Raw genomic sequence first — 27,714 nt, 5'->3', positions numbered from 1 at the left:
AGTGTCAAAGGCGGCACTGAGGTCCAACAGGACCAGCGCCACCATTTGACCATTGTCCATAGTGGAATGAAGGTGTTCAGTCACAGCCAGGAGCGCCGTCTCCGTGCTGTGACCGGACCGAAACCCATGTTGGGTATCGTCCAAAACGTCATCTACACTCAGAATGCTGGTAAGTACTGAATTCACGTGAGACTATGCAATCTTCGCCGCCCATGGTAACAAAGATATGGGCCTGAAGTTTTCTGGTTTTAGAGGGTTTTTTCAAAATAGGTGAGACCCAGGCCTGCTTCCACCTGGCTGGGACAGTAGCCGTAGCAAAAGAGTTATTAACAAGGTTCAGCAAGGGAGTCAGGCAATGAAGGGAGAGCTCTCGAGCTTCTCCACTTAGATCTTAAAAGCCTTAATCAATGTGGTCAGCTTTTGTTCCGAACCCAAATACTTTTGTTTGGAACAATTTTGCTTTGCTGATATTAAAAAATGATGCAAAAAATGTTAGGCCAACATCAGGCATTCTTGTTGACTCATGATTTGCAGAGCTTTGGGGCATCATTACATTTTTCATTAAGGCCAAAATCAAAATCTTTCAGGGGGTTTCTTAAAATGGTTCTTGCTGATTTTACTGCATCATGCGATCTTATTTTGGGAGCAAGAACTTAAGGAGTCAAATCAGCTGAGAACATTATAAGTGTGTCAATCTTTATGTTAGACAGACAAAAACAATTCTGTCATTGTGCAGAACCTTAATTTCATTATTATGGCTCAATACAGTTTCATCAATGTTGAACATTATTTCTCTGGTGTCACTGAGAGTGAATCTGTAAGCCAGCACACAATAGTGGCTTTAAACCTTAATTTGCCTTTTCAAAGAGTGCAAACTTAACTGAAGGCGGGCGGTTACGTTGCAGCTGGGAGCTCATTGTACATTCATATTTTGAATGTCTGCATGCATGCAGTTCTGGTGGGCATACAGATTTGCTGCAAATACATTCATGAAAACATCTTGGTAAAAACTAGCTGCAGATAAAAAACATGTCTGCCCTTTAAGGCTCACATACGCTGTACTTTGTTCTTTTGTCAACCCGGTTAGCTTACCCACAGATAACACATTGAAGACCCACTGCTTTCTCATCAGCTGTTGGAGGTGGATGAGGAGTAGCCATCGATCTTCTAAGTGGATGGGCATCGGGTTTGGTTGTCGTCGCTTTCGCAGAAGACGGATTCTTGTTGCGATTCACTGGTTTTTGCTATTTGACGATTTTTTCTAGGCTTTTGATCATCCAACTTGTATCACTTGTTACAATGATTAAATATTTGATTATCTTCATCCCTCAGTTTCAATCTTTTGTGAACTTGGTCTTGCCGTATTTCTGCAGCACATTTTTCTTTGTTGAACGAGTTCTCAGATTTTTTTAGTTATCAACAATCTCTCAGCAGATAAAGATCCTCTGCTACCACCTATTGCGCTCATGTTTACGAATTTGAATCAAAGGAAAACTTGAAACATAAACATTAAAATAAATTACCAATATGATAGCTAAAAAACATCGTAATACAGCCGCCAGTTTGGAAAATGGCAGATGGGTTGCTCTGAAGAGTTTTCTGTCTCTATAAGACTACTTCGCCCAAAACCTTTGTTTAGACAGCAAAATAGTATATAGTTCTCATGGTTGCTGAAATATTACATCATCACTGTGACACATCTGTCATTTAAAAAAATGTTGAATGAGAAAGATTCAGCCAGGATTACCGAAGTCTACCCAAGCTATTGCTTCTCCAATTATACAAACACACAAATCAATAATGAAAATATGTGGACAATCAATTTTTTTTTTACAGAGTACAGAGTCAGGACTAACTGGCCTGGACTAGTGAAATGGTTATCATCAGACAGCAGTGTGACCAAAAAGTAGACACAGTAATAACATTTTTGTCAAACACTTCCTATCAAATTGAATTTTCAAATGGCACTCCCTGCGGCTCCCCGAAGGTACTAACCTACTAACGCCTAAGCCATTCGCTGAAGAAAATGTAAGCGTTAGTCCCAGAAGAGCCACCAGAGTGGAAGCTGCTATTAATGATTATTGCCAACACAAAATAGTCGCTCGCATGCCTAAGTGCCCTGCCTGACGATGACTTGAATATGGGAACATGACTTGAGGCGTCATGCACAATGGCTATATTGTTGTTGCCAAACTTTAGAACATTTCCCCTAACTACAGACTCTGGTAAAACATTTGAATTGTATTCACAGCATGCTGATATAGTTAGATGTGGCATGTCAGACATGTAAAATGTTGGATGCGGATTTCCTCCACATAGTTTATTTCTGCCCTCAGACAGGTGCTTACTGGCACAAACAGCAGCAACATTGGAGGCACTAAACGTGGTAGTGGGAGTGGCACGAGAGTCTAATATAAATAGCACCAAATTCCATCTACAAATAATACTTTCCTAGGCACACTTAACTAGATTAGAAAGATAGCGCCGGCTGATCAAGCGCAGAACAGAGAATTATCAGTAAGTAAGAGGAAACCAGATGACATTTGGGAAACACTGAAGAAATATGTACACAGACTACAGCCAGAGCTTCAGAACGAAGTCTATGAAAGCAGAAGAAGGCTACTGGAACTGCTGCTGAAGAGACAACGAGCACAAATATTAACTCTAAAATTAAAGGGACGCTGGAATAGAATGGCAGCACACCATGCACACAACTATAAATGATAGCCACCGAATGCATCTCCAAGCAGTTTATAGACATTTTCTGCTAGAGGATAACAGACCCCCCAGGATATAGCGGCATGGATTAGCAAATTTAGCAGCACAAAAATGAAAAATTAGCGGCACAAATAGGGAAATTTAGCGGCAATTTAGCGGCATTGTATTTGGCCATATCATAATGGTGCTTATTGGTGCACTTCTCGTATACGTGGGCCTACCTAGTCTATGAGAGGAATAGAGAATGTCACTTGAGGAATCAGCATAACTAGAGACAATCTAGCAACAGCAATGCAGAGCTTGTGGACTTTTATCACCAAACCCCAAAGCTGCTTGCAGAAAAACTACTCAAAGTGTTCACTGAGGCAAGGGATATCCATGAACAACAACACACTAAGAGAGAAGTAATATTTCGCGCGCATCCGAGATGGCCGCGTGAGCACAGGGCTCCCGGGACCCTTGCCACCTCCCGCATCTATCCTGAACTTAATCCTGATTACGAAGACGGGTTATTGAACACGCAACCCAGCTGATATAATAGCTGCTTTCAGAAATCGATTTGGACTCCGGGAACCGCAACTACGATAATCTGAACTTTTGTGGCCCGCTCCACGGAGCTACCCCGGGCTCGAGTCATTATGGTGCCCAGGCAGTAGTTGAACAACAACGGCCTGCGGGGCTCTGTTCACCACCTTGGAGTTGACTTTCAGTTTTGGTCCCTCGGCCTCCTCCTATCTCAAGACAGCTCTAGCCCCGGGGTGCAGCCGGGCCCCGCAACTCTATCGTATGCCAATGGAAGAGTGTTTATGGTCGTGGTGATATCCTGCTGAAATTCGCTTTTGGAAATCTCGTTGGGTGCATCGTTTGGAGCCATTTTAACCAGGTCTCAAAGGGCCCTCTGGGGCGCAACATCCACTATGGCGGGCAAACCCGATGGGGAGAGGCGAAAGACCAAGATCATTCACCGGGGGGTACTATTCAATAGAATGTTATGGATCGCTATACCCATCCTAAAGGGTCCCCCGGTGGTGCGAGTAGGCCTCTCGTGGAGGCAGGTGACGGTTCAGCCGAGTCGGATGATTTGACTCTACAAGACGTCATGGGCGCCATTGCCAGTAGAAGACCTCCATTGGCCAGCAATACAAGGCTCTGGCCCTTAAGCTTGACACTGTGGCAATCGATGTCAATTTGATCAGGGTGGACTTATCAAAGACCAACGAAAATGTCAAATCCCTAGATTTGAAGACCTCCAGCCTTACGACGGATGTGTCCGATTTACAGACGGCGGTTCGCAATCTACGGTCCTCCAATGATCTCTTTGCTCGTCGGCTGGAGGATTTTGAAAGTCGGACCAGACGCAATATTATACGTATTATTGGGGTCCCTGAAAAATCGGAAGAACCAACCGCAGACCTCATTGTGGAGGACCTCATCCTAAATCATCTCGCCCCCAAAGGCCTGAGCAACTTCTTTGCGGTGGAACGTGCGCATCGAGTGTCGGGTGGGAAGCCGAAGCAGGGTGCCCCTCCGCGGCCTATTATCGCCAGAATTTTCAACTTCAGGTATAGAGACGCTATCCTGCGGCCCCACGAAGTTCGAAAACACTACTGTGAGCTTCTACCCAGACTTCACCCAGTTCGTTCAGAAGCAAAGGATGGAATTTCAGGGGGTTAAGCGACGACTGAGGGACATGGGTATGAAATACGCCATACTTTTCCCAACTCGGCTACATGTTGAATACAAGGATCGGACGTTTTTCTTTGACCGCCCTGAGAGAGTGAGTGACTGGTTTGACACATTGCCTACGCAGCGTGATCGTTCGGAACATTCTGGAGGAGCCGGGGGTGGCCCGTTGGAGCAAGAATGAGCATTGGTTCCTAGTTTCCAGACATTGTACATAACTTGCAGCTGTGGTTCGATGACTTATACATTTACGTTACTTATGGTGGGAGACCCAGGGGTGGCGGGGGGGAATGGGACTCTTTCCTCCTCCAGGTTTCTTTTGTAGACTAGTTAATGTTGGGGCGACTGTCACACTGCAAGTTGGGGTGGCTTTTGAGTCTAACGCAGGGGTGCAGGGTGGAGGGGGGTTGCATCGGGTGTTTATTGGGGGGTGGGGGGTATGTTTTATTTTTTCTCAAGGCACCGTATTGTTTTACCTACGGATCGGGGTTTTGTGTTCGCTGTGGGGTGGGGTCTGCATTCTCTTCTGGGATGGGGGTTGAAGATACTGTGTTGGAATGTTAATGGGTTGGGAGATGGGATAAAACGTGGGGTGGTGTTCTAATTACTGAGACGACTCTCCCCTGATGTAGTGTTACTGCAAGAGACACATCTAATCGGAAACACATGCCACGCTATGAATCGGCAAGGATATCGTCTTGCTGCACACTCCGGATTCACTACTGGTTCTAGAGGGGTGGGTATTCTAGTTAAGAACTCCCTCCCCCCCTGGAGGTAGATGACATAATCCTCGATGACAGGGGGCGCTATGCTGCTCTCACTGGTAGGTGGGAGGGGAATACTGTTTCACTGCTTTCTGTATACGTCTCTCCTGGTCTGCAGACTACGACTTTTGCTGATTTGGAGAGAGTAGTTCTGGGACTTCCAGATGGCGTTCTGGTGATGGGTGGAGATTTCAATTCTGTCGACTCTGGCAGGGAGGACCGCTACCCCCCAGGGACCTTACGGGATCACAGTCTTGGCTGAGTGGGTTTCTGTAGACGCTGGGACTGGTAGATTGCTGGAGGCTACTGCATCCGGGACAGTCGCAATACACCTTCCACTCTGGTGCTCATGGTAGTCTCTCTAGACTTGACTATGTCTTGATGTGAGCAGCACAGGCCTCGTCAGTTAGGGAAGTTAGGCACCTGGCTCGGGGTATTTCAGATCACTCCCCACTGTGGCTTTCGATAGACACGAGGATGGGGGCTGAGGGCCGAGTGGCCCCGATTAATCCTTGGTATCTCCGCAATCCCAAAACCCGGGCAGACTTGGTCAAGTCTCTGGATCTGTATTTTGCTGAGAATGAGGGATCTGTGTCCTCTTCTGTTTCACTGTGGGAGGCTTTCAAGACGGTCATCCGTGGGCAAGCGCCATCGTTAATCGCCGGTGCCAAGAAAAGCAAAAATGAGGCAGTGGTCCGCCTCGAGACTGAAATAGCTGAGTTGGAAAGAGATTTGGAATTGGGTATTACCCATGATAGGGTCCATGTCCTCAATCTAAAACAACTTGATTATAGGGCATTGGTGACGGACGCTGCTAGAGTCATGAGTAGAGAGCAACAGAGACGACTATATGATGTGGGAGACAAGGCTGGAAAACTGATTGCTTGGTTAGACAGAAAGTAGAGGGCGAGTCGTGTGGTTCCTCTGCTTGAAAGAGCTGATGGAGTGCGAGTGACTGACCCTGTTGAGATTGTTGAATGTTTTGCTGAACATTTTCGAAATGTGTATTCCCCAGTCTCCGATAGACTAGAGGAGGATTCACATCGGCTGTTACGAGATATTGCGTTGCCTCGCTTGTCTGATTTAGATAGGCACCTGATGGACGCAGCACTTTCGGTTGACCAGGTGGCACTCGCTATTCGTTCTGTCCGTTCGGGTAAAGCCATGGGCCCTAATGGTCTCCCCATCGAGCTTTACAAGCTTAGTCCTGACAAAATGGCGCTGTATCTTCGTGATATGTTCCTGGAATCGCGAGACATCGGCTCCCTCCCCCGTGATCAGCGACTTGCGACCATTGTGGTGATTCACAAGGAAGGGAAGCCGCGGGACCGCTGTGCATCTTATAGGCCTATTTCGCTTCTAAATGCAGAGCCCAAGATCCTTGCAAAATTGCTGGCAAACCGCTTGATAACAGTTATCAGTGACCTGATCCATCCGGATCAATCTGGTTTCATTCCACATCGTAATACAGCATTGAACTTGCGGCGCTTGCATGGCGTTCTCGCGAGAGCAGCGTCACTGCGTGAACCGGCCATCTTGGCTTCCTTGGACGCTACGATGGCCTTTGATACAGTGGAATGGCCGTATCTCTGGGCCGCCCTTGCAAAGTTTGATTTTGGTCCTGGTTTCATAGGATGGGTGAAACTTTTGTATGTGGAACCGCTGGCTCAGAGTGTGGTGAATGGTCGGGTTTCTCCGTCCTTTGTTCTCGGGAATGGGCACGCGGCAGGGGTGTCCGTTGTCCCCGCTTGTTTTTGCCCTCGCCTTGGAACCCCTGGCTGCATGGCTGCGATGGGAGCCATCGATAAGGGGTATTCAGTGGACCCCTGAATTCGAGGATCGAATATCACTCTATGCAGACGACATCTTGTTGTATCTCACGTCGCCTCGAAAGTCGTTAATTGTATTGTTGGACGTGTTGAACTCGTTCGGAAGGAACTCAGGCCTCGTGATTAATTGGGCCAAGTCTTGTGTCTACGTACTTTCGGGCGACACTCTTTGCCGCGCGGTTGCCCCATACCGGTGATGCAGGTGGGATTTAAATATTTGGGGGTCTTTATTACGTTAGACCCCGAGGTCTGTTACGATCGTAATCTGCTTCCTCCGCTCCAACGGTTAAAATCTGATGTTGTGGCCTGGCGCAGACTGCCATTGCCCCCCCTGGGGCGCGCAGCTCTTTTTAAAATGATGTCCTTGCCGCGGTTTCTATACGCGCTACAGAACACGTTTGATGTTATCCCGGCGAGCTATTTCCGGGAGGTGGAGAGTTTGCAGAGGCGGTTGATATGGGATGGGCGTTCGCGGATTGCCCTCGCCAAACTGACGCTTCCCTGGTATGATGGCGGTATCGCACTTCCGGATATTAGGCGATACTATTGGGCCTCTCAGCTGGGAGCGATCAACCATGGAATGTACGGTCCTGCGTTAAATCCTGCGTTCGAGTTGGATAGGTGGCTGCTACCGGGTGGAGACTATAAAAGGGCGTTGTAGTCCAAATCAGATGAAGGGAAACTTTCGGGACCCACTAAGATAGCGGTGAGGGTGTGGCATTGTGCGACTGCGGCAATTGGATGGAGGGATCGACTGACCCGGGCGACTCCGCTCTATGACTCTGAAAGACTGGGCAGCCTATGGACGACAAAAGGTTTTGAGAAGTGGAATATGATCTGTATTTCTAGGGTAAGTGATCTCTGGGCCAAGGGTAGGATTAAGACTTTTGAGGAGTTGAAGGTAGAATATGAGCTGAGTGACAAGGAATTCTTCCGTTATGTGCAGATTCGCCATGCCTTGAGTTCGGTTTTTCCTGAAAGTACTGTTATCCCGGAATCGCCCCCGCTCGAAGATCGGGTGCTTGACGGATATGTTCCCGACAGCACTATTTCTCCGATATATAAGAAATTGATTAGCGATCGGGTTGACCTGTTGGCGAAACTCAGAGAGGTCTGGACCAGTGACGTCTAGAGTTAGATGATGAGGACTGGCAATTGGCGATATCCTCACCTAAGGAGGCCGCGATTCCGGCCCGTCTCCGGCTCGTACAACTTAAGACCCTGCATCGGGTTTATGTGACTGGCCCCCGCCTAATTCGTATGGTTTATTCTGTGGATGGGTTGTGCAAACGTGGCTGCGGTTCAGTTGGTACTTTCCTCCATATCATTTGGGAATGCCCGGAAGTGGTAGTGTTTTGGAATCGAGTGCATGCTGTGATGGAGGTGGTCACGGGTGTTGCGCTGTTGCCTGAAACCAGGCGTTGTCTGTTGAATGTTTGGGAACCGACTGATTATGATGTGGCGCAGACTCAGTGGGCGACCATTGGGAATATGGTGGCCAAGAGAGACATTGCGCAGTTGTGGGGTTCCCAGAGACCGCCTACGGTCCTGGCATGGAAGGAGAACATGTTTAGAGAGAAGGCGGTGTATGTGGCACGCTGCAGACCAAAGAAGTGGGGCAAACTCTGGGGCCGATGGAATTCCTACCGGGGGGATATATGTACACCACCCCTCGCTGATACTCCAGATGTTCCTCTTTCCCCCTGACCCGACATTCCTAATGTTGTTTAGGCCGCAATGTAATGTAACTCTGATTTTCCCCTGCCCCCCCCCCCTTGCACTGATGATTTGTATTAACTGTAGCGTACGCTCCATCCTCCTAGAGCACATATCCAGCTGTACTGCTTTTATTGCCTTGTTTGTTTATGTTTTATTCATAATAAAAAGAAATTTAAAAAAAAAAAGAGAGAGAGAGAAGTAATAATCTTGATAAGCCCCTAACCTGGCGTGGACCCTGAGGAGTACACGTCATACCAGTCACTGTCCACGATAAACAATAACATCAAATTACTATGTAGGGCTTTGGCAACCAGGCAGCAAAGATAGTGGAATAAATCTTAGATCCAATTAATTAATTCATATCACACAGAAGCACCACACAAAAAAGAAGGCCAGTACGGTTGTAACAACTGGAGTACCTTGGTGTGTTCTCAGGCGGTCAAGTGCACTGGGAAAAATTCCAAGCTATGGATAGTTACATTGGTACCGAAAATGGGGATGGGATGGAAGTCTGAAAAGTTCAAATACCCTGCAATATACATAATTGACAATAGAGAAGCAGTATAGATCTAACATAAATTGCTGACTGGCCTCAGAGGCTCGGTGCAATTTTGGAAAACACTGCTGCCCTCAGTTATGGGATGAATATCACTGACAGAAAGGATACAGCTACCCAGACCCCTGTACATCATGCAAGACATTTTACACTCAGTACCCACACATTGTTTCAGGGACAGGATAGCCTCCTGAATTCTCATGTATGGAGGCTGGCAGCAGGGGAAAACCTGAAAAACAAAAACAAGACTTGTAAAAAGGGAGCCCTGGGCCTACCTGACTTGGAATTATATAATTACTATTCACAGCTACATGATGTTAGATGGTGAAACAAGGCCATTATAAGGGACACATGAGCAAACCTGAGAGCTATTCATAATGGGAGGTAAAATCCATCGCAAACGTCTGTAGCTCATAAAATAAATGGAGAAGATATGGGAAAGAAAGGGGATGAGGGTCATGAGAAGGTCACTGTTTATATGTGCAATGTAATCTTACGAGCTTAGAACCTGACAAAAGATCAGCAGGGATATGTCAGTGGCCCAATGAAGAGACAGGGGCTCAAAGACAATGGGAGACCTAGACAAAGGTGACTAATTACATTGGTGGAAGCGCAGGAGATCTTTAGGTTGGGACCGGGCCTATTTCTCCATTACACTAAGCTAGTGAAAATAATGAGGGAAATAGGGGCCCGGTCCCAAGGGCACCTCGACGGACATGCTGTCATGTATGCTCAATATGGTAGATGGTGGGGGGGAACACTGGTGTCATCCCTGTACAATGATTTGACAAGACAATGAGATTATTATAGTGGGCGGCAGATTGTGAGGGTCCGCTGTCAGAAAAAGATTGGAACTGTGCCTGCTTTGAGGTAGACAAATGTAACTCATCCCACTAAAAGCAGTGATAAATTATCCTGGGAGATCAGCAGCTGTATCCAAATAGTGTGGTGTTGTAGAGTTGTGAAAATACGCTGGGTTACAATGCTAAAGCTGCATCACCCCTAGGTGAACAGTTAAGCAGTGTTTGATGGGAATACTAAAGAATCCCAAATCCAACTTTGCTATACAGGAAACACTACTACAGGGTCCCCAAATGCAGGCCTTGGTGGGGAACAGGATTGAATCAGCCACAAAAGTAGTGGGGCACTATTAAAAATTAACAGAAGACTGTGAAGACTGAATGGTAAGTCTTATCACGGTATTTGAATCCTCAGACATGAGGTGCCATTAAAAATCTATAGTCACTTAAACAGTAGCTGCAGAAAAAGACCGGCATGAGGGTATTAATTGTTACCACTGCACATAATACATAAGTCGGAATTTTGGACCACATGGAGACAGGTCACAGCAGATCTGGGTATAACTGCTGGGATCAGGCACATAACGCCCATTAGGCTAAAAGGGCTTCTGTCACGCCCACCACCCAAACCCAGCGGCCCTCCCCAGACCCACCAGGGTGTGACATAGCGCGGGCTGCAGCTTCGAGCGATCTTGTCTCAGGATTAGCCCAGAGAGAGCACTGTTTGGAATACGGGCGCTGAACCCAACATTTAATTTTCTTACAAAAGACAGGTTCAGTGTCTCCTGCTGCTATACATGTTTTCACATGAGGGGTTGAGGTCACATGTAAAAACCTCAGGGACAGACCATGGTGGGGGCTACCCCTGCATAGAGCAATTTTAAACGAGAGATAAAGAATTGCCTAATAGCACAGGGATGATAGAGAACACCTGCACATGAAAGGCGATCGGTGCCCTCTCCCAAAATGGACAGACACTCTTCTTTGAGCACTTCCAAGCAAACAAGGCAAAAAATGACATTGTTTTGCATGCAACTGCAACTTATATATAAAGCATATCACCAATGTTGGGGGTGGCAAGCACTATGTAAATACAAACCTGGGGAGAAAATGTTCTCCTTTTTTTAAAGTGGGTTTTCAGTGATTCAGTGTCCATCAGGCAGTCCAGAATTTTCTGTCAAGAGCACCTTGCATTCTGGCATTAAAGGGGTGGTTTTGCTTCTATAAAAATTAGACTAGAGGCTAAAAAAATAAGGACATACAAAGTAATATTGGCAAAAAGGGTTATAGGCAGTGCTTAGTTGGATTCAGTCATTGCTGGTAGGTGGCACCTGCACTTATTAACAGGGCCCCTGGACGTATGTAACAAAGGATTGCCAAAATATGTGGCAGGGTTGACTACATTTTGTTGCAAGAATAGGGAAATGATGTGGTGTAAATTTAGATTTAGTGACAGTATTGCTTCATTATTTTGTCATTTTTATACGACTGTTTTAATATTTCACTCGAATAGTACTAGTTAAACTCCCAAATATAACAATAAGAATCTAAAGGGGGCCGTTCAAACTTTGTGTATGTTCTTCCACTGCGCAGCAACACGTGTCCCTGCATTTTCACTAACTTTTTATTGGTGGGAACTAGAAACACATTTCATTTGCTAAAACTGCAAAAATTACGCAGCAGATTATGGAATACGAGGCAAACGCAAATTCATAAAGATGAAAAAAATGGTGTGACTGCTGAATCCCGTAATTCCAGCTGCCCTGCTTATTAGTTGGGGGAAGAGTGTTTAACCCCTTGGGCGCGGCCGCGATTCTGCGCCTGTGTGGCACTTTTAAACAGTGGGCGGGTTCATGACGGCCCCCAGCCGTCATCAGCACACGCCCACCGTGATGCATGACGGCCGTGGGCAGTCTTCAGCATGGAAGGGGTTAAAAGATCGTCCCGCATTCAGTAGTCCAGAACATCAGAGTAAGATCTACTGTTGTATCCCAGAAGGAAGCTTAGGTAAGGCCCAAGCATTGATATTGCTTTTGAGTCTGTCCGCCATTATTGAGTTTCGCTTCAGGCACAGTCCAGCTGCAGGGATCAAGGATGTTGGACTTGTCAGGTCCCTGTAGCTAAGTACAGGAGGCCAGCCAACTAGCCCTTGAAGCCATTCTGGTCGACCTAGGTTCAAGGAGCAGGTCCAGTCCTTCAGTCAGCAGGGCAGCAAGTCAGTCCTTCAAGCAGCAGGGCAGTTGGAGATCCTACGACAGCAGGGTGGTGGGCAGTCCGTCTAAACAGGTCCAAGAGTGAACTGAGAAGCTGGTCTGAGGGTCCAATATTTATACCTGGTGCCAGCCTTTGAAGTGGGAGAAACGTCTAGGCCTTCCTACATCTGGTTCTGGAAATGTCCCCTTTCCCAGGCTCCAAGAGGTCCAGGGGGACAATAGACTGGGATGAAGTTCTTTGTGGGTGTGCTGGAGGCAGCCCCTTTGAAATTCAAGTGGGGAAAGAAATAGCTTCGCCCCTTCCCTTCCTGGCAGGCTAACCTGGTTCCCCTTTGTATCACTGTCTGGGAGAAATACACGAAAGCTAACTACACCCAGTCATATGACTTGGGACACAGGCACAAAATGGTTAGGACAAGAAAATGCCAACTTTCTAAAAGTATCCGTCACAACGAGGAGTGATCCTGTTATCGACCTAGAGGGCTGAGATGAATACATTTTTATTGAAAATACAGGTATTCCTTATACCCATAATACTGGTATTCTTCAACAAAGATACACACCATTCAATCGTAATCTTTTTGTCACTAATGACCTCTACGCGTTTTTACACTTTGTCCTTGAGCCTTAAATTACCTCATGTCTATTGTTAAAATCAATTTGTGCGCCTATCTTTTCTTTATAATCCATGACTGGGTGTGTTGCACATCGCTTATTATAAAAAAAATTGATAGAGGAATTTATACAGGCATTTCATAATCCCATATATTATTATTAAGGTTCCGGTTTTCCCTTTTCACTGATTTTTACTGATAAATACAGCCAGAAAACATGTTTTTCCTGTCTGTATTCATTTGTAAATGCGGAAAATATGCTTCATGTGTGTGACTCTCCACGTTGTCTTTCGTGCTTTTCAGGATAACAGCTGAGCAGATAGCAGATAGACAGCATGGAAAGTTGAAAAAACAGTTCAGATTTCCCTAAATACAGACATATGTTAACGTATATGCGTATTATAAAGCTGATATTTACCTGTGGGTGTAATGTTTCGCTATATTTGGAAGCAAAGTATGAGCACGTTTATTGGTTAAATAAATGTGGAAATATAAGATTTTACCACTCCATTTATTTTCAAAACAAAAAAGAAATATGGATAAATACCAATAAGGTGGCCCAAAAATACAAGAGAAATACAGAAGGAAATGTTAAAAATAAGAATTTGATACAATAAAACCGGAAGCCCTAATTATTATGTGGCGTATGTTGCTTTTACAAGAAAATACACCTTTGCAATAAGGCTTCAGTACTTTTTTCTGTGCGTCAGACATGAAGACAGGACTCACTCAGAAACAGCTTGACGACATCTAATGCTCGCAAATAGCAGTAGCAGAGATCACTGAAAGATTTGGGGTGCAAGTTGTGTCTTACGCCGACGATACTCAACTTGTCGTGGCTCTCGCACAATCAGATGAGACAGCAGCTAGCAACTTTTCTATCTGTCTGCAGAAAGTAGCTGCCTGGATGGCTAATAATTGCCTGAAATTAAATGGAAACAAGACTGAGGTGTTGATTGTGGGGAAAGCACCATCGGTATGGACATCGGCGTGGTGGCCTCAAGTGCTGGGACCTCAACCGTCTCCCAGCGAACAAGTTAGAAATTTGGGAATATGGCTGGACAGTAAAATCTTGTTTGAGTACCATACAAGGCGAGTGGCAGGCCTGTGTTTTGGCATCTTGAGGGGCCTAAGGAAGACTCTTGATCTCCTTCCTACTACAGCCGGGAAAACCCTATTCATGCTCTTATCACATCTAGGCTGGACTATGGGAATGCCCTGTATCTGTGAGCTAATGTCAAATGCATTACGAGATTCTAGCATATACAGAACGCAGCGGCCCGCTTGATTTTGAAGCTGCCAAAGAGTGCCTAGTCTAAGAAGGCACTAGAAACATTGCACTGGCTACCGATTAGGGAGCGGGTGCTGTTTAAAGCTCTATCTATAAGTCATCGCATTACTCAGGAGAAAGGACCCACCTACCTCCTTGATCTGCTGACCCCCTATACTCCATCGCGTCAACTGAGATCTAGCGGTATGGGGCTGGTCCAAGGTTCCAAAGATCAGAAGAGCTAGGATGGGAGGGCGCTCTTTCCGTGTTTTGGCAGCCCAACACTGGAACAGACTCCCACCGAGCCTCCGGCTGGAGACCTCAGAACTGGTGTTCCGTAAACAACTGAAAACGCACCTCTTCCCCTTAGGGTAGAGCAGGGGGGCTCTACTGTGGGGATAGTTTTACTTGGATCTCATAACTATTGCTAGCTGTACCATAGCGCGGGGACACACTGGTCTTAGTGTAACCAGGCGCTTTATAAATTTCATATTATTATTATTACTATTAAATCTGAGGCATACCCTTGAAGCTCCAGCAGTGCTTAGTGTCTCAGGGGAAAGCAGCGAGAAGGACAATAGATTTGGCTTTAAAGAAAATACAAGCATGCACAAATGCTGTTTCCGTGCATTAGCACATTAAAGGCACAATTGTTGGCTTTGCTACAACGTTTTTTCAGACTACATCAGAGGAGGGCTTTGCACCCGCTGCATGAAGTAATGGTCCCTTCCCCTTGTCTTAAACTAATAGTCACCCTCAACCGAAGTTTAGGCCGGGTTGAGCCTCTGGCTGAAATCGAGGTAAGCCAGGAGTATAATGAGGCTGGCAGTGGCAGAAAGAGGCGTTACCCAGTTAACCAGAAATATAATCCCTCATCACTGATGATTTTGATGCCCAAAAGTGTCACACAATGCCAGCTGTACTGTTTGTACATCTTGCATATATTGCAGAGTCAACGTTTTAAAAGAAAACGCCTTTACCAATCATAGTACACTTTATGCAGTTCGGGGCCATGACTGAAGGCTTTCTGGATGCTCCGTTTTGAATCATGAATTAAATAATTGTGGTGATTAAGTCCCCCACACTACTCATTGTCTCACTACGTCTATAAAGAAGGTGACAAATGAACTATGCTTTTATCCAAATCTCTCCCAAAGTCAGGAAATAGGCAGAATCTCCTAATTTTGTTTGTGGATGTTGCTGCAACAACACAGATTCACAAACGGTCCGGAGACCTTGTTCCATAGGAACGTATTCTTTTACAATAAGCATCTGTAAAATAAGTATGCAAAATGAAAAGCATGGTAACTAATGTGGACAGAATTAGAATAAAAAAGTTATACAAGTGTGAAATATTAGGATTTTTTTCCCTGCTTTATATCTCATTTGCATCGCCAGGGATCATTATGGCCAAGAGCACATAATGATCCAAAGATTGAGGGCACTTCACGTTTTAGCATCACTTCTAGTGGGTGCTCAGCTTCTGCTAAGATGGATATATTTAGGGTCCAGCCTAGACCAGTGACAATCTTCACGACAACATAGTTCCATGAGGCTTGGAATTCAGTACTTGCATACACCCACTTCCTACTACAAAGTGGACTTAGAGTGTAGGTTTCAACTTCATTCTCTGGTCAACATACATGGAACTGAATGGGCCAGGATACCTGCACAAACGGTTACTGTTCCTGAACCGATCACTTTAGGGTGATCCTCCCCAGTTGGTGGTTTAGTGTCATCCTCCCCAGTTGGTGGTTGTGCACACCTTCTGGTACTCTTCAACCCCCCGGTGTATGTACTCTGACTTCTAACACAAGTTGAAATAAGCTTATAACCTGATGGGCATATTTATCTTTCCAATAGTAGAACAAGCATTTGCAATGCAATAGGTCTCGCATTAGGAAAGTTTGAGCTGTTGGTATTGTAAATGACAAATTTTATATTTATGTGTTGGTTTTGAAAATAGCGAAATTAATAGCTTTGTTATTTACAATGCCAATAGTTTTAACTTTCGCAAATGTGACACCTATAGCATTTGTAATGCAATATGTGTTGTATTTACGTGACTTAAATGTATTGATATTACTAATAACAATGTAGCATAATTATGTGGCAATGAGTGGTATTGTGTGGAGTGTGTTGCATTCAGTACAGTGTAATTATGTGGTACTGAGTGGTATTTGGAGTGTATGTTGCATCAAGTGCAGTGTAATTATGTGGCATGTAATTATGTGGCACTGAGTGGTATTTGGAGTGTATGTTGCATTGAGGGCAGTGTAATTATGTGGCGTGTAATTATGTGGCACTGAGTGGTATTTGGAGTGTATGTTGCATTGAGTGTAGTGTAATTATGGGGGGTGTAATTATGTGGCACTGAGTGGTATTTGGAGTGTATGTTGCATTGAGCGCAGTCTAATTATTTAGCATATAATTATGTGACACTGAGTGGTATTGTCTGGAGTGTATTTTGTATTCAGTAGAGTCTAAATATGTGGCATGTAATTATGTGGCACTGAGTGGTATTGTTTGGAGTGTATGTTGCATTGAGTGCAGTGTAGTTATGAAGCATAATTATGTGGCACTGAGTGGTATTGTGTGGTGTGTTGCATTCAGTAGAGTGTAATTATGTGGTGTGTAATCATGTGGCACTGAGTGGTATTTGGAGTGTATTTTGCATTGAGTGCAATGTAATTATGTGGCGTGTAATTATGTGGCACTGAGTGGTATTTGGAGTGTATGTTGCATTGAGTGCAGTGTAATTATGTGGCACTGAGTGGTACTGAGCGTATGTTGCATTGAGTGCAATGTAGTTATGAAGCATAATTATGTGGCACTGAGTGGTATTGTGTGGAGTGTGTTGCATTCAGTAGAGTGTAATTATGTGGCGTGTAATTATGTGACACAGTGGTATTTGGAGTGTATGTTGCGTTGAGTGCAGTGTAATTATGTGGCACTGATTGGTATTTGGAGTGTATGTTGCATTGAGTGCAGTGTAATTATGTGGCTTGTAATGTGGCACAGAGTGGTATTTGGAGTGTACGTTGCATTGAGTGCAGTGTAATTATGTGGCGTGTAATTGTGGCACTGAGTGGTATTCTGTGGAGTGTGTGTTGCATTCAGTAGAGTGTAATTATGTGGCGTGTAATTATGTGGCACAGAGTGGTATTTGGAATGTATGTTGCATTGAGTGCAGTGTAATTATGTGACGTGTAATTATGTGGTGCGGAGTGGTATTTGGAGTGTATGTTGCGTTGAGCACAGTGGAATTACGTATTATGTGGAGTGTATGTTGTATTCAGTAGAGTGTAATTGTGTGGCGTGTAATTATGTGTTGGTCTGACTTGTTACAACCATGGCAAATCAATGTCAAGCTATGAAAAATTGAATCCTTTCTTTGTCTAAAACATTTTAAAGGATGTGCTTTTAGTGAGACAACCAACTTATACTAATTTTACTTTTAGTTACATAACAATGTACAGTTATCGTCCGGGCTTTTCTTTAGAGACGGACTTGTCACTTTTTGCAGCTCTATTTACATATGTTGATTAACTATTTGTTGCTTTATTCAAGCTCCCGAACTCAGAATACCATGTGAATGGGTGCCTTTAGAAACGGGCTCCACTCAGCCACTAATGCCGCAAACGTTTATCATGCCGGGTGGAGGGCCGTGGGCACAACTATTGCAGTAACAGAGTGCGGATCTAACCACTGCCACTTACACCCAAGGTCAGTACATGCTACACAGATACCTAGTAAGCGTTAGAGAACGCCCACCGCGTGCCCGGGCTACCCAAATTGCGTCCCATATGACAGCTAACTAACGGGCCTGCTGTCTAAAGGAAACAGATAACTCCAACCACACGCGGAGGCCCTGACGGGTCCAACCAGCGTTCCCTCCACGGATCCTTCATGCTGTCACGGTGTCACCCCCCAAACCCCGGGTTAGCTTCCAAATTCGAAGGCGGGCAGCCCTTTTCGGCTGAGACGTGTAAAGCTAGCACACGTACCTGCACAACACCTTTGAAGCGCTACCTGGCAATCTATATTTCCCCCAACTCACTTAAACAACACCAGAAACGGCGTTGTGTCCTCTCCACGGACGACTTTTCTTGAGCATTCTTTCTAAGATGAGCACTGCCATCTGCAGAAATGGAGGGAACATCTGGAAGATATTCTGCGCTCCGTGACGCGAATGGGAGAAAGATGATGTTTTTTTAAGCAGAGAAATGGTGGGGAAATCCTAATAACTGTGAAAAACGCGAACAAAGCAACAAATACTCTCTATAGCTACCTCAAAATATTGTGTATTCCGCACAAAAAGCCCGTGTTTCATTTTGCAAAGGCCCGCTCCTTCATTTGCCCAAATCAACTCGGCATAATAAAAAAAATGCATAAATACATAAAGAAATAAATCCCGCCTTCGGGTAAAGTCCGCGCTATATAAAAATGCATAAATAACGAAATTAATTAGTACCGCAAATCACCGCCGTCACTGTGCCGGCCTGCGACCAGGAAGTCAGGCAGGCCGGCGCGAGAACAGGAAACAGGAAGTAGGAGGGCGGGAGCCTACCCCGCCTCCAACGGAAGAGCCGCGATGGGAGCCGCGTTTCAAGCACCGGAGCTGGCAGGAGCCGGAGCCGCGTTTCAAGCACCGGAGCTGGCAGGAGCCTACCCTGCGGGTGCCGAAGGAGGGAAGAAGAGTCCTGCTGCCGGGCCCTGCAGCTGAGGAGAGCCGCCGCAGGAATGAAGCCGGTGAGTGGGTTGCTGAGCAGGGGGGGGGTGGGGGGGGGAGCATGTGTGTGCGCGCGCGAGTGCAGGGGGATGGGCGGGCTGTGTATGTGTGCGTGCGTGCGTGTGTGTATGTGTCTGGAGTGCGTGTGTGTGACTGTGGGGGAGGGGGGTGTGTGTGAGCGAGTGTCTGCCGTGTGCCTGTATGTGTGTGCCTGCGTGTGCATGCGCTCGCCTGTGTGTGCGCATGCAGAGGGGTGGGGGCTGCCTATATGTAAAGCGCTCTGATACCTGATTCGGTTCGGGGCTGGGAAAAAAAAAATGGCTGAGTTACTCTGCGCATGCGAGACGCGCGCTCCCGCGGTGAAAACCGCGAAGGAAACGCTCGTCCACATCGGTGTCCACATTCCCATTAACGGGCAACAATAGATGTCGAGACAGACACTCTCAATGCTCACGCATTGAGAGTACGTCTGCTCGACCTAAAAAAGGGTGATTTGACACATCTGGGTAACAAGGTTTAAGCTGCTGCTAGCAGGCTAGAGAGGGTAGGCTTGAAGCTATGTTTTTACTGCCACTGCAGTGAATGGCACAAGAGGGGCTGCAGTCTGCAAGTGGCATGTAACTTTTCATGCAATGGGTGCATTTCTGCACCATGTACTATGGCATTAGAGGAAAAGCAAATATGCCAATTGTGCTGTAACCCAATTTCAACATGTTTTAGGGGTCAGAGCACATACACTGGGGACTGGATAACAGTGTCTGAGTTCAAGATTACCAGCAGGTGAGTTCCCTCAAAAAAATATGATCACCCAAAACGGAGTCACTTTCCAAAAATTCCTACTGGCGCAGGGGAGGGAGAATTCAGGTTACTAGGCTGGTCAAAGACTGCATGCTCAGACTCTGAAGTTCTTTTGTTCTTTCTTTCCGGGTAAGCTGAGCTTCCGGGATCTCATGGATCCTAGGCAATCTTGGTCCACCGAGACATACTCCGTACAGATTGTCCTGTGACTGTGTGTGCAGGTTTTCCAGGAAACAAGTTGCCTTTTCCTGGCAGAGAAAGTCCTGTTGCATGTACAGGGAGGCAAGCTATCAGTTTCTCCTCAGGTCGCAACAAGGATTTTCACACTTGGGATCGGCCTGGTGCCAACATTAGCAATGTAGCAAGTGTCCCACACTTGAAGAGATATCTTTCCCAGCACTAGTGTGTGGGCTTCTTCTGTGTTTAGTTGTTCTACCTAATACTGGCTCAAGCTGCGAGTAGTTATCCCTCAAAACTGGAAAACGGGGTCCACTTTATATACAAGTTACAAAGCAATGGCCATGAGTTGAAATATGGTATGTGTACTGCAAATCGCAGGTTAATACAAACAAAGGTGGTCTACAACATTTAACCCCTTCGACGCTAATGACAAAGTCAGCTCGTCATGGGCATTACCTGCGCTAAGCGGATGACGAGCTGGCTTTGTCATAAACAGCGCGATTTTCAAAAATCAGTGCACAGCGAGGAAAACGCGGTAGCGGTTAATGAACAAATGCGGAAGTTTAAATCATCTCTTCAAACAGACTACCATCACTGGGCCCCACCCGTTTGCCCCTTCTCCCTTTGTGCCCGTCTCTACTTTCTGCACTGAAACATAAAAAAATTAAAGAGCACACAGCATAGGGCAGTCAGTCTACATGTACAGACATATCGGGATAGGCTGACAAACTGATAACCCATACAGGCAGCGAAGGTAAAAACAACAGGGAAGAGAGAGAAACAAAACACAGATGTGTGGCGCATCAGTATAGTGACAGGGCAAGGAAGTTCCTATCAAGCAAAGTGGCTCTTTGATAGTGAACGGACTTCTAAAAATAGAGGCTCAATCAGCTATTCTGTCATCTTTGTTGTAATACCACAGAAAGTAACATGTTTGTTTTACCATCCCTGCTAGACTACCGTTGTCCACTTTTGCTTTAATGCATCAATTGCAGGCTTGGTAAACGCAGGCCACCCAAACAAAGTATAATTCAATTGGACTGCTATTCTCCATGAAGACTGCCCTATCTACGCTATCAGCTGTGGTCGTATCCAGCACACAATCGTGAGAATAAACCAATGTAACAATGGTAGATATAAGTAAATCTGTTGCTAGAGAGTGAAGTACAGGACATGCTCTAGGTAAACCAAAAATGATTCACGATTTTCTTACCAATGCCATTTCTTCTATATTTGGAATCCACAGCTAACATGGCTATATAACCTCTTCGGAACATCTTTTTGTGCATATCCAATTTGCAGACGATGGCACCCACACATTCCTCTCCTACCATGGCCTTAAAGATAAAGTAAGTTAGTTTAAATGTTTGCTAGTTAAAACAGCAGTGATGTTGGTAACCATATTAAGTAACAAGTCTTTTACACTATTAAAACAGTGAGGCATGTGTACCTGAAAGGTTCTCCCTTCTAGAATGCTGGCCGCTGACAAGATGTTACAACAAATGTGTCAAAACAGCCTTTTTCTCAGGATTTAAATAAGGGATTTGGCATAACATGAAATACAGAACACAAAAAATGCAATATGGAGTAATGTTAACAGTAAGCAAAACAATTGGTATTTCCGTGCATTTAAAAAAACATTTGTTAAATACAAATTTAAAAAGAGACAAAACTAAACACCTTCAGTAGAGCTTTACACTTATTTTACAGTAAAACTATACATTTACTATAACCTAATTAACTATTTTGACCTCTGTCTTTTCTTATCCTCCTTACTTTTAACAATTTTTTCAACAGCTTTAGTATTAGCCGTGTACTTCATGTGTGGTGCATAGTAAACAGCAACTCATCTCTCACACAAGCTTGCTGGACAACAGCGGGGAACATTTCTAGGAAAGAGCCGCTAGCGAGCCCCATAAACCCTGAAAATTCCGTTTTTGATGAATTCCTCAATGAACATGTAGGTTAAAAAAAAAAGTACTCATTTAAAATGGCACAGTAGAAGGCATATAAGGCACATTCTTTTTTACAAATCAGCTTGACAACCTACCAGTACGAAATAAGGAGTGACCTGGAAAACAGACATCCTTATTTGCCAAACTGAGTGATGATTGCATCTGGTAGCTACTTGAGGTGTTGCATCCCTCTTAGGCTGACAAAGTCAGTAGCCCAGTGAGGTTACACTATATAGGTACAGTTAGTACTGAAGGTTGTGAACCTCTTGTTTGCAGATTTAAGCCAAGATACAGTGAAAAATGAGTATAGAGTCCAGAACTAAAACAAGCATTGGTAAATGCATTAGGTTTCGCCCATGTGATTAATAATAAGCTTTTTTGCTGTTGTAAGTTGTAGCTTGCTGAGTAGTTGTACAATATAAATTACAGAAAGTCTGTTAAAGTGTTATGATTTGTTTATGTACAAAAAGGTACTGCACCACTTTAAAGCATGACTCTTTTCAAACCCTCCATCATTTCGCAATTCACGAAAGATATCGCAAAAACAGCTACCAAGTGCAATAGCGCGATATTTACTATTCTGGCCGCAAAAAAAAGTCTCCCAGCAGGCATAAAAGAAAGAAATTATGCCATTTTATTGGCTGTACGTGCATACGTCATCACGTGACGATCACTGTACAGCCGGAATAGCGGCCTGCTTCATCCATTACCATATTGAAGAAAGACACACGAGAAAAGGAAAGTATCACTTCTCTGGCACATTCTGTAAAGGCCATAAATGATGTACGGTGCATGCATCATTTATAGGGACAACTAGACAAGCATGCCCTACAGGAAATGCCTGCCGCCATCGAATGTCATCAGGGACCCAATGACCCATCACTGGCTCGCAGAGCCTGGCAAACTCTTGCTCTCCAGCTCACAGGCTCGACTGCTTCAAGCGTTGACGTAATTGCAGGAAACAATGTAAAAAATTAAGGATCCTAGCACGGGGAAGGGTGGGGCAGGCAGACAAAGAAAAGGCCTGTCTTTTCCTTCTTGCCCAGAGAATACAACACTGTCCACTTCTGTTCTACTGCTTCACCTGTCCCCCCTTTCTTTCTTCCTCTTATTCCCTCTCTTTCTGTCTAGCAGCTCCTTCTCACTTACTGAAAACTGACTTCAAGAAACGGTTCTCATCCTCTTTAATTCTTTCGTTTATTTGTTCCCCTGTGAAATGGATCCAAAAAAGAAAAACTGGAAATTTCGTCTTTTTCTGATGCTTTTCTATTCCAAAGTGCAGCTTTGGAGTTAAAAGGTTCAAAATATGAAAAATAACTAAATAAAGCCAGACAGAGTGGTAGCATAGTGGCCAGGTTGATTTAATTCACACCCAAAGACATTTGCATCACTCTACAGAGTTTGCCAGTGAAGCACTACTTTTGTTTTCTTGTCTTATTTGAATAGAATTGTTTTCCCCGCGCAGGAAACTAGTGCACCAATCCTGGAGGCTGCAACTAGTGCACCAATCCTGGAGGTACTGCAACACGTGGATTGGAAAACAAAATTTGTACTGCGGCTCGGTGTTCAGTGATGTGGTCTTTTTACCATACAGCTTACGTTTTGTAAAGATCTAGAAAATGGACGTTGAAATGAGTCCATTCCGTGCCCTATAATCAGGTCCTTAACTATTCAGGCAAAATGAAATGAAATGGGGACTTGTATAGCGCGGTTGTTGCCCTGGGGCGTCCAAGCGCTGCAAGACCAAGATGCGGCTCATCAGATGAGGGGTGGAAGGGGCTAGTTATGAGCTTTAAAAAGGAAGGTCTTTAATTCCTTGCGAAAGGAAAGCAGATTGGGATTAGCCCTAAGCTGTAGGGGAAGTGTGTTCCATAGCTTGGCGGCATTATAGGAAAACATCCTGCCGCCAGCTCTAGAGCTCTTAATTCTGGGGCTATCGCCAGAAAGGCCTGGCTAGAGCGGAGATGTTTGCTAGGAAGGTATGGAGTGATTAGCTCGCGACCAATCTCCGTGCCATTTTTCCAGAAAGCCTGATGGGCTATACACATTGCCTTGAGAGAGATTCTTTCAGGTACCGGGAGCCAGTGTAGGCTCCTCAGCCCGGGTTTTGCTGAAGTTCTACGCGGTAGCTGGAGCAGAGTGCGTGCCGCGCAGTTCTGCACAATCTGTAGTTTCTGCAATGTGTAGCCAGGAGCCCCTAGGTACAGTGAATTGCTGAAGTCCAGTCGGGATTGGATCAGGGCTTGCACAGCTATCTGTTTGGCTTCCATAGGTAGAAGAGGAAGAATTTTCTTCAACATCCTAAGAAGTCCGAAACAGGTTGCGGATAGCTTGGTGGCCTGGGTATTAAAGGTGAGGGCTTTGTCCTGCCACACTCCCAGGCTTTTGAGGTTATCCTTAGGCAGGGGGGAAGATCCAAGGCTTAAGGGCCACAAGGAGTCAATATTAATTGCCGCCGGGGGACCAAGGAGCATCAGCTCGGTCTTATCCCCGTTGAGTTTAAGGCAAGATGTAGACATCCAGCTTTTTACCTCCTCCAAGCATTTCATTAACCCTGGCTGGTTTGATTGGCCGTCCTCCTGGGCAAGGGAGACCACTAGCTGCGTGTCGTCCGCATATGAAATGATCTTGATCCCAAAGGATGCGAACGACATCAGCCAGTGGTCTCATGTAGATGTTGAATAACGCGGGGCTCAAAGATGAGCCCTGCGGAACCCCACAGCTCAAAGGTTTACTGGAGGAGGCCCTCAAAGACCTGGAAGGTCCTGTTGCTCAAGAAAGATTTAAGCCAGGCCATAGCTCCCCCTGAAATACCAAGCTCAGCAAGGCGGTGCAGCAGCAGATCATGATTGACTGTGTCAAATGCTGCACTCAGATCGAGGAGGACCACTGCCAATGATCCCCCTCGATCCAAGATCCTTCTGGCTTCTTCGGTAACTGCAAGTAAGGCAGTTTCCATGCCATGTTTCGGACAGAAACCCGTCTGGGTGGCATCCAGCAACTGATTGCTCTCGAGAAAGTCAATGAGGTGTGTGTTGATATATTTCTCCAGGAGCTTGCTCACCCAGGGGAGCAGAGAAATAGGGCGGTAATTACTGAAATTGCCTGGGTCTAAATTTGGTTTCTTCAGCAGTGCCCGCACCATTGCTTGCTTCCAGGGGGATGGGACCGTGCCTGAAGAGATGGAAGCATTGAGGAGGTTCATTATAGTGGGAAGGACCACATGGCTTACTGAAGCCAATAAGTCTGGTGGGGCTGGGTCATGTGGCGAGCCTGATTTTACTTGATGTATCAACAATTCCAGAGCCTCCTGATCTAAAAGCGGGAAGTGATCCAGCTTTACAGGGGTCTGAAGAGTAACATCAGACACCCTTGACCCTACCTGAGTGCAGGTGGTTAGGTCCTTAGCAGGGAAAGAGGTATAGATTTGATGGACTTTTTGATAAAAAAGTCTGCCAAGTCGTTGCAGTGGTCCATGGTTTTACAGCTGGGTATAGAAGGGAGAGGGAGTTTAGTGAGCTTTTTTTACAATCTGGAAGATTTCTTTGGGTTTTGATTTTGCCAGGATGATTTGTTTTGCGAAATAGGATGATTGGGCATTTTTTATCGCGTCTTTATAGGTTCTAATGGACTCTCTATATAGGATTTTATCAGCCTGGGCATATTCCAGGCGCCAGCTTCTTTCCAGTTTCCTACAATGCCGCTTTTTTTCCCTGAGTTCCTCGGAATACCAAGGGGCTGTTTTTCGGGATCGCTTCATAGTGGATTTACTGAGGGGGAGTGTGGTCTCAAGGGATTGTGCAATCCACCCCTCATATTCCTCATTAGCGACGAACGGATCCCCGTTAGGGGGAGGTATGGAGGACATAAGGCTATTGGACCATTGTTCAACTGGGAGTTTAGACCAGTTCCTAGAGTTTCGCACCGTGGGAGGCGGGGGGGGGGCCTTCTATGTCGATCATATAAAAGGAATAAGTGAGTGGTCAGTCCAGGGTAGGTAGACAGGATGCCCTACCTTCAGTTCAGAGCAGTTGCTGAAAACTGGGTCCAAGAGGTGGCCCTTAATGTGGGTTGAGGAGTCAACCAATTGTTCCAGTTGTAAAGCCGCCAGGTCATCCGCTAACTCTGTGGCAATACGGTCGGAGGCAGAGTCAAAATGAAGGTTGAGGTCGCCTAACAACGTATAAGCACTCAAAAGCACTCACTGATTTCTGAATAGTGAGTGTAAAAGCTTTAAAGTAGCCATGTTGTTCCTGCTAACATTTCACGGTTTGCTTAATTTTGCATTCCCTATGAGTGTTTGCTTTTTCCAGGATGTTGTTGCTTTTTTTTTTGCTCGTTTAGTGCGTAATTTAAATTGAGCCGCACCCAGGTGTTTAAAGCGGGGCACAATTGGGTTGTAGTATAAGGCAGTGTGAGTTTCTCGTGGTGGGGTAGTATGGTGTTTAGTGTGGTAGAGGATGTGACACTGTAGTCAGAGCTGACAAATTTTTAACTGGGGAACCTGGTTCTGAAGGATGATTATTGCGAGATGTCTGTTCTGCAACACTACCTATAAAAGGAAGTCAGTGCACATGACACAAGGAGACTGTGACTGCACGCAGGGAGCGATGGGGGGCTGTGTGACTGCACCCTGGGAGCGAGTGGTTGTGTGACTGCACCCAGGGGGCGAAGAGGGGGATGTGTGACTGAAACCAGAGAGTGAAGGGAGCTGCGGGTCTTCAACCAGGTAGGGAAGGGAGCTGTGTGACTGAAACCAGGGAGTGGTGAAAGTAGTGTCCAGCAGGGGTGCATAAATGGTTAGTAGGTTGGAGCTGTGCTTCCGTAGAGCTGCAGAAACTTTAAACATGCCTAGTTCAAAGTGAAATAACTGTTAAAACAGGTTCCATTGATTTAGGGCTGAAAAGGAATGATTACGAAGAAAAATAAAGTGCCGAAAATGGGAAGGGCTTCCCACAGATCCCTTCACCTTAGAGAATGGTTGTAAAACATTGATCTTTAAAATGAAAAAAAACTTTTTTTTTTTTTAAACGCAACCCATTTTCCTTTAAGGAAAACGATGAGCATTAAAAAAAACAACATTGCTTTATTTATAAGAAATCACGGACATGGTGGTCTGCTGACCCTAGCAGGCCACCATCCCCGTGATTTTTGCGATTGCTAGGGGATCGCAAATTGCGATCTACCTCATTAATATGAAAGAGATAGGTCGATTAGCGACCCCCTAGGAATCGGTATATGAAACACATGGAGTTCCATACATTGGAAATTGTGATTACCTAATTGCGATTCTCAGAAAATCATATCCAATTTTTATAAATGTGGCCCCTTATCTTGACAGTGAATGGGGCTTAAACAGTGTGAACAGCTTTAGTAAAAGTATCGCAAATGTGTGCTGCCAGGGGAAGTTTAAAAAAAAAGTTCAACACAAAAGCGAATGAACACAGTAATTTGGTGATGGGAACTAATACTAGCCCCCCTTTTGAGATATATTAAATACATGAGATTTCACAAGCACAGCACAAGGATGTGCAGGTGAAACCTAAAAGGGGTAACTGTTTTACTGGCGTACTGTTAAGAAGGCATAACTGACAGCGGACAGAGAAATCCATACTGTTGGACATACTAGTTAGTCAAAATGTATGTATGATGGGTATGCAGTATGTACTACATTGTGCCATTTGAACTTTGTTTTTTTCTAGACATCAAGCGGATTCAGTACTCCTTTCTCTGTGGAACGGTATATTAAACGGTGTGGAACCAGACACTGACCATGTTAATAATACACAATTCATGATCCCCTTTTAACATGGTGGATCAGGTTGCAGAATCTGGAATTCAGTTTGGTGAGATGTGAGAATTTCAAACTGTCCGTCTCAGGAG

The 27,714-nt window shown here is 45.3% G+C and overlaps 1 protein-coding gene across 1 annotated transcript in view; it reads right to left on the bottom strand.

The window, feature by feature from the left end:
* The window catches only part of NAA30 (N-alpha-acetyltransferase 30, NatC catalytic subunit), a 50,325-nt gene that overhangs the window by 13,746 nt on the left and 8,865 nt on the right, over positions 1–27,714 (bottom strand). The window contains exon 2 of the mRNA XM_078660368.1: positions 21,090–21,213. Within this exon, the coding sequence (XP_078516494.1) occupies positions 21,090–21,213 (124 nt within the window). The remainder of the gene's footprint in view (positions 1–21,089; positions 21,214–27,714) is intronic.

This window comes from Lissotriton helveticus, chromosome 9 (assembly GCF_964261635.1).
Source record: "Lissotriton helveticus chromosome 9, aLisHel1.1, whole genome shotgun sequence".
Taxonomy (NCBI): domain Eukaryota; kingdom Metazoa; phylum Chordata; class Amphibia; order Caudata; family Salamandridae; genus Lissotriton; species Lissotriton helveticus.
Note: the sequence above shows the minus strand (reverse complement) of the source record. Positions and strands in the feature narration are given on the sequence as shown.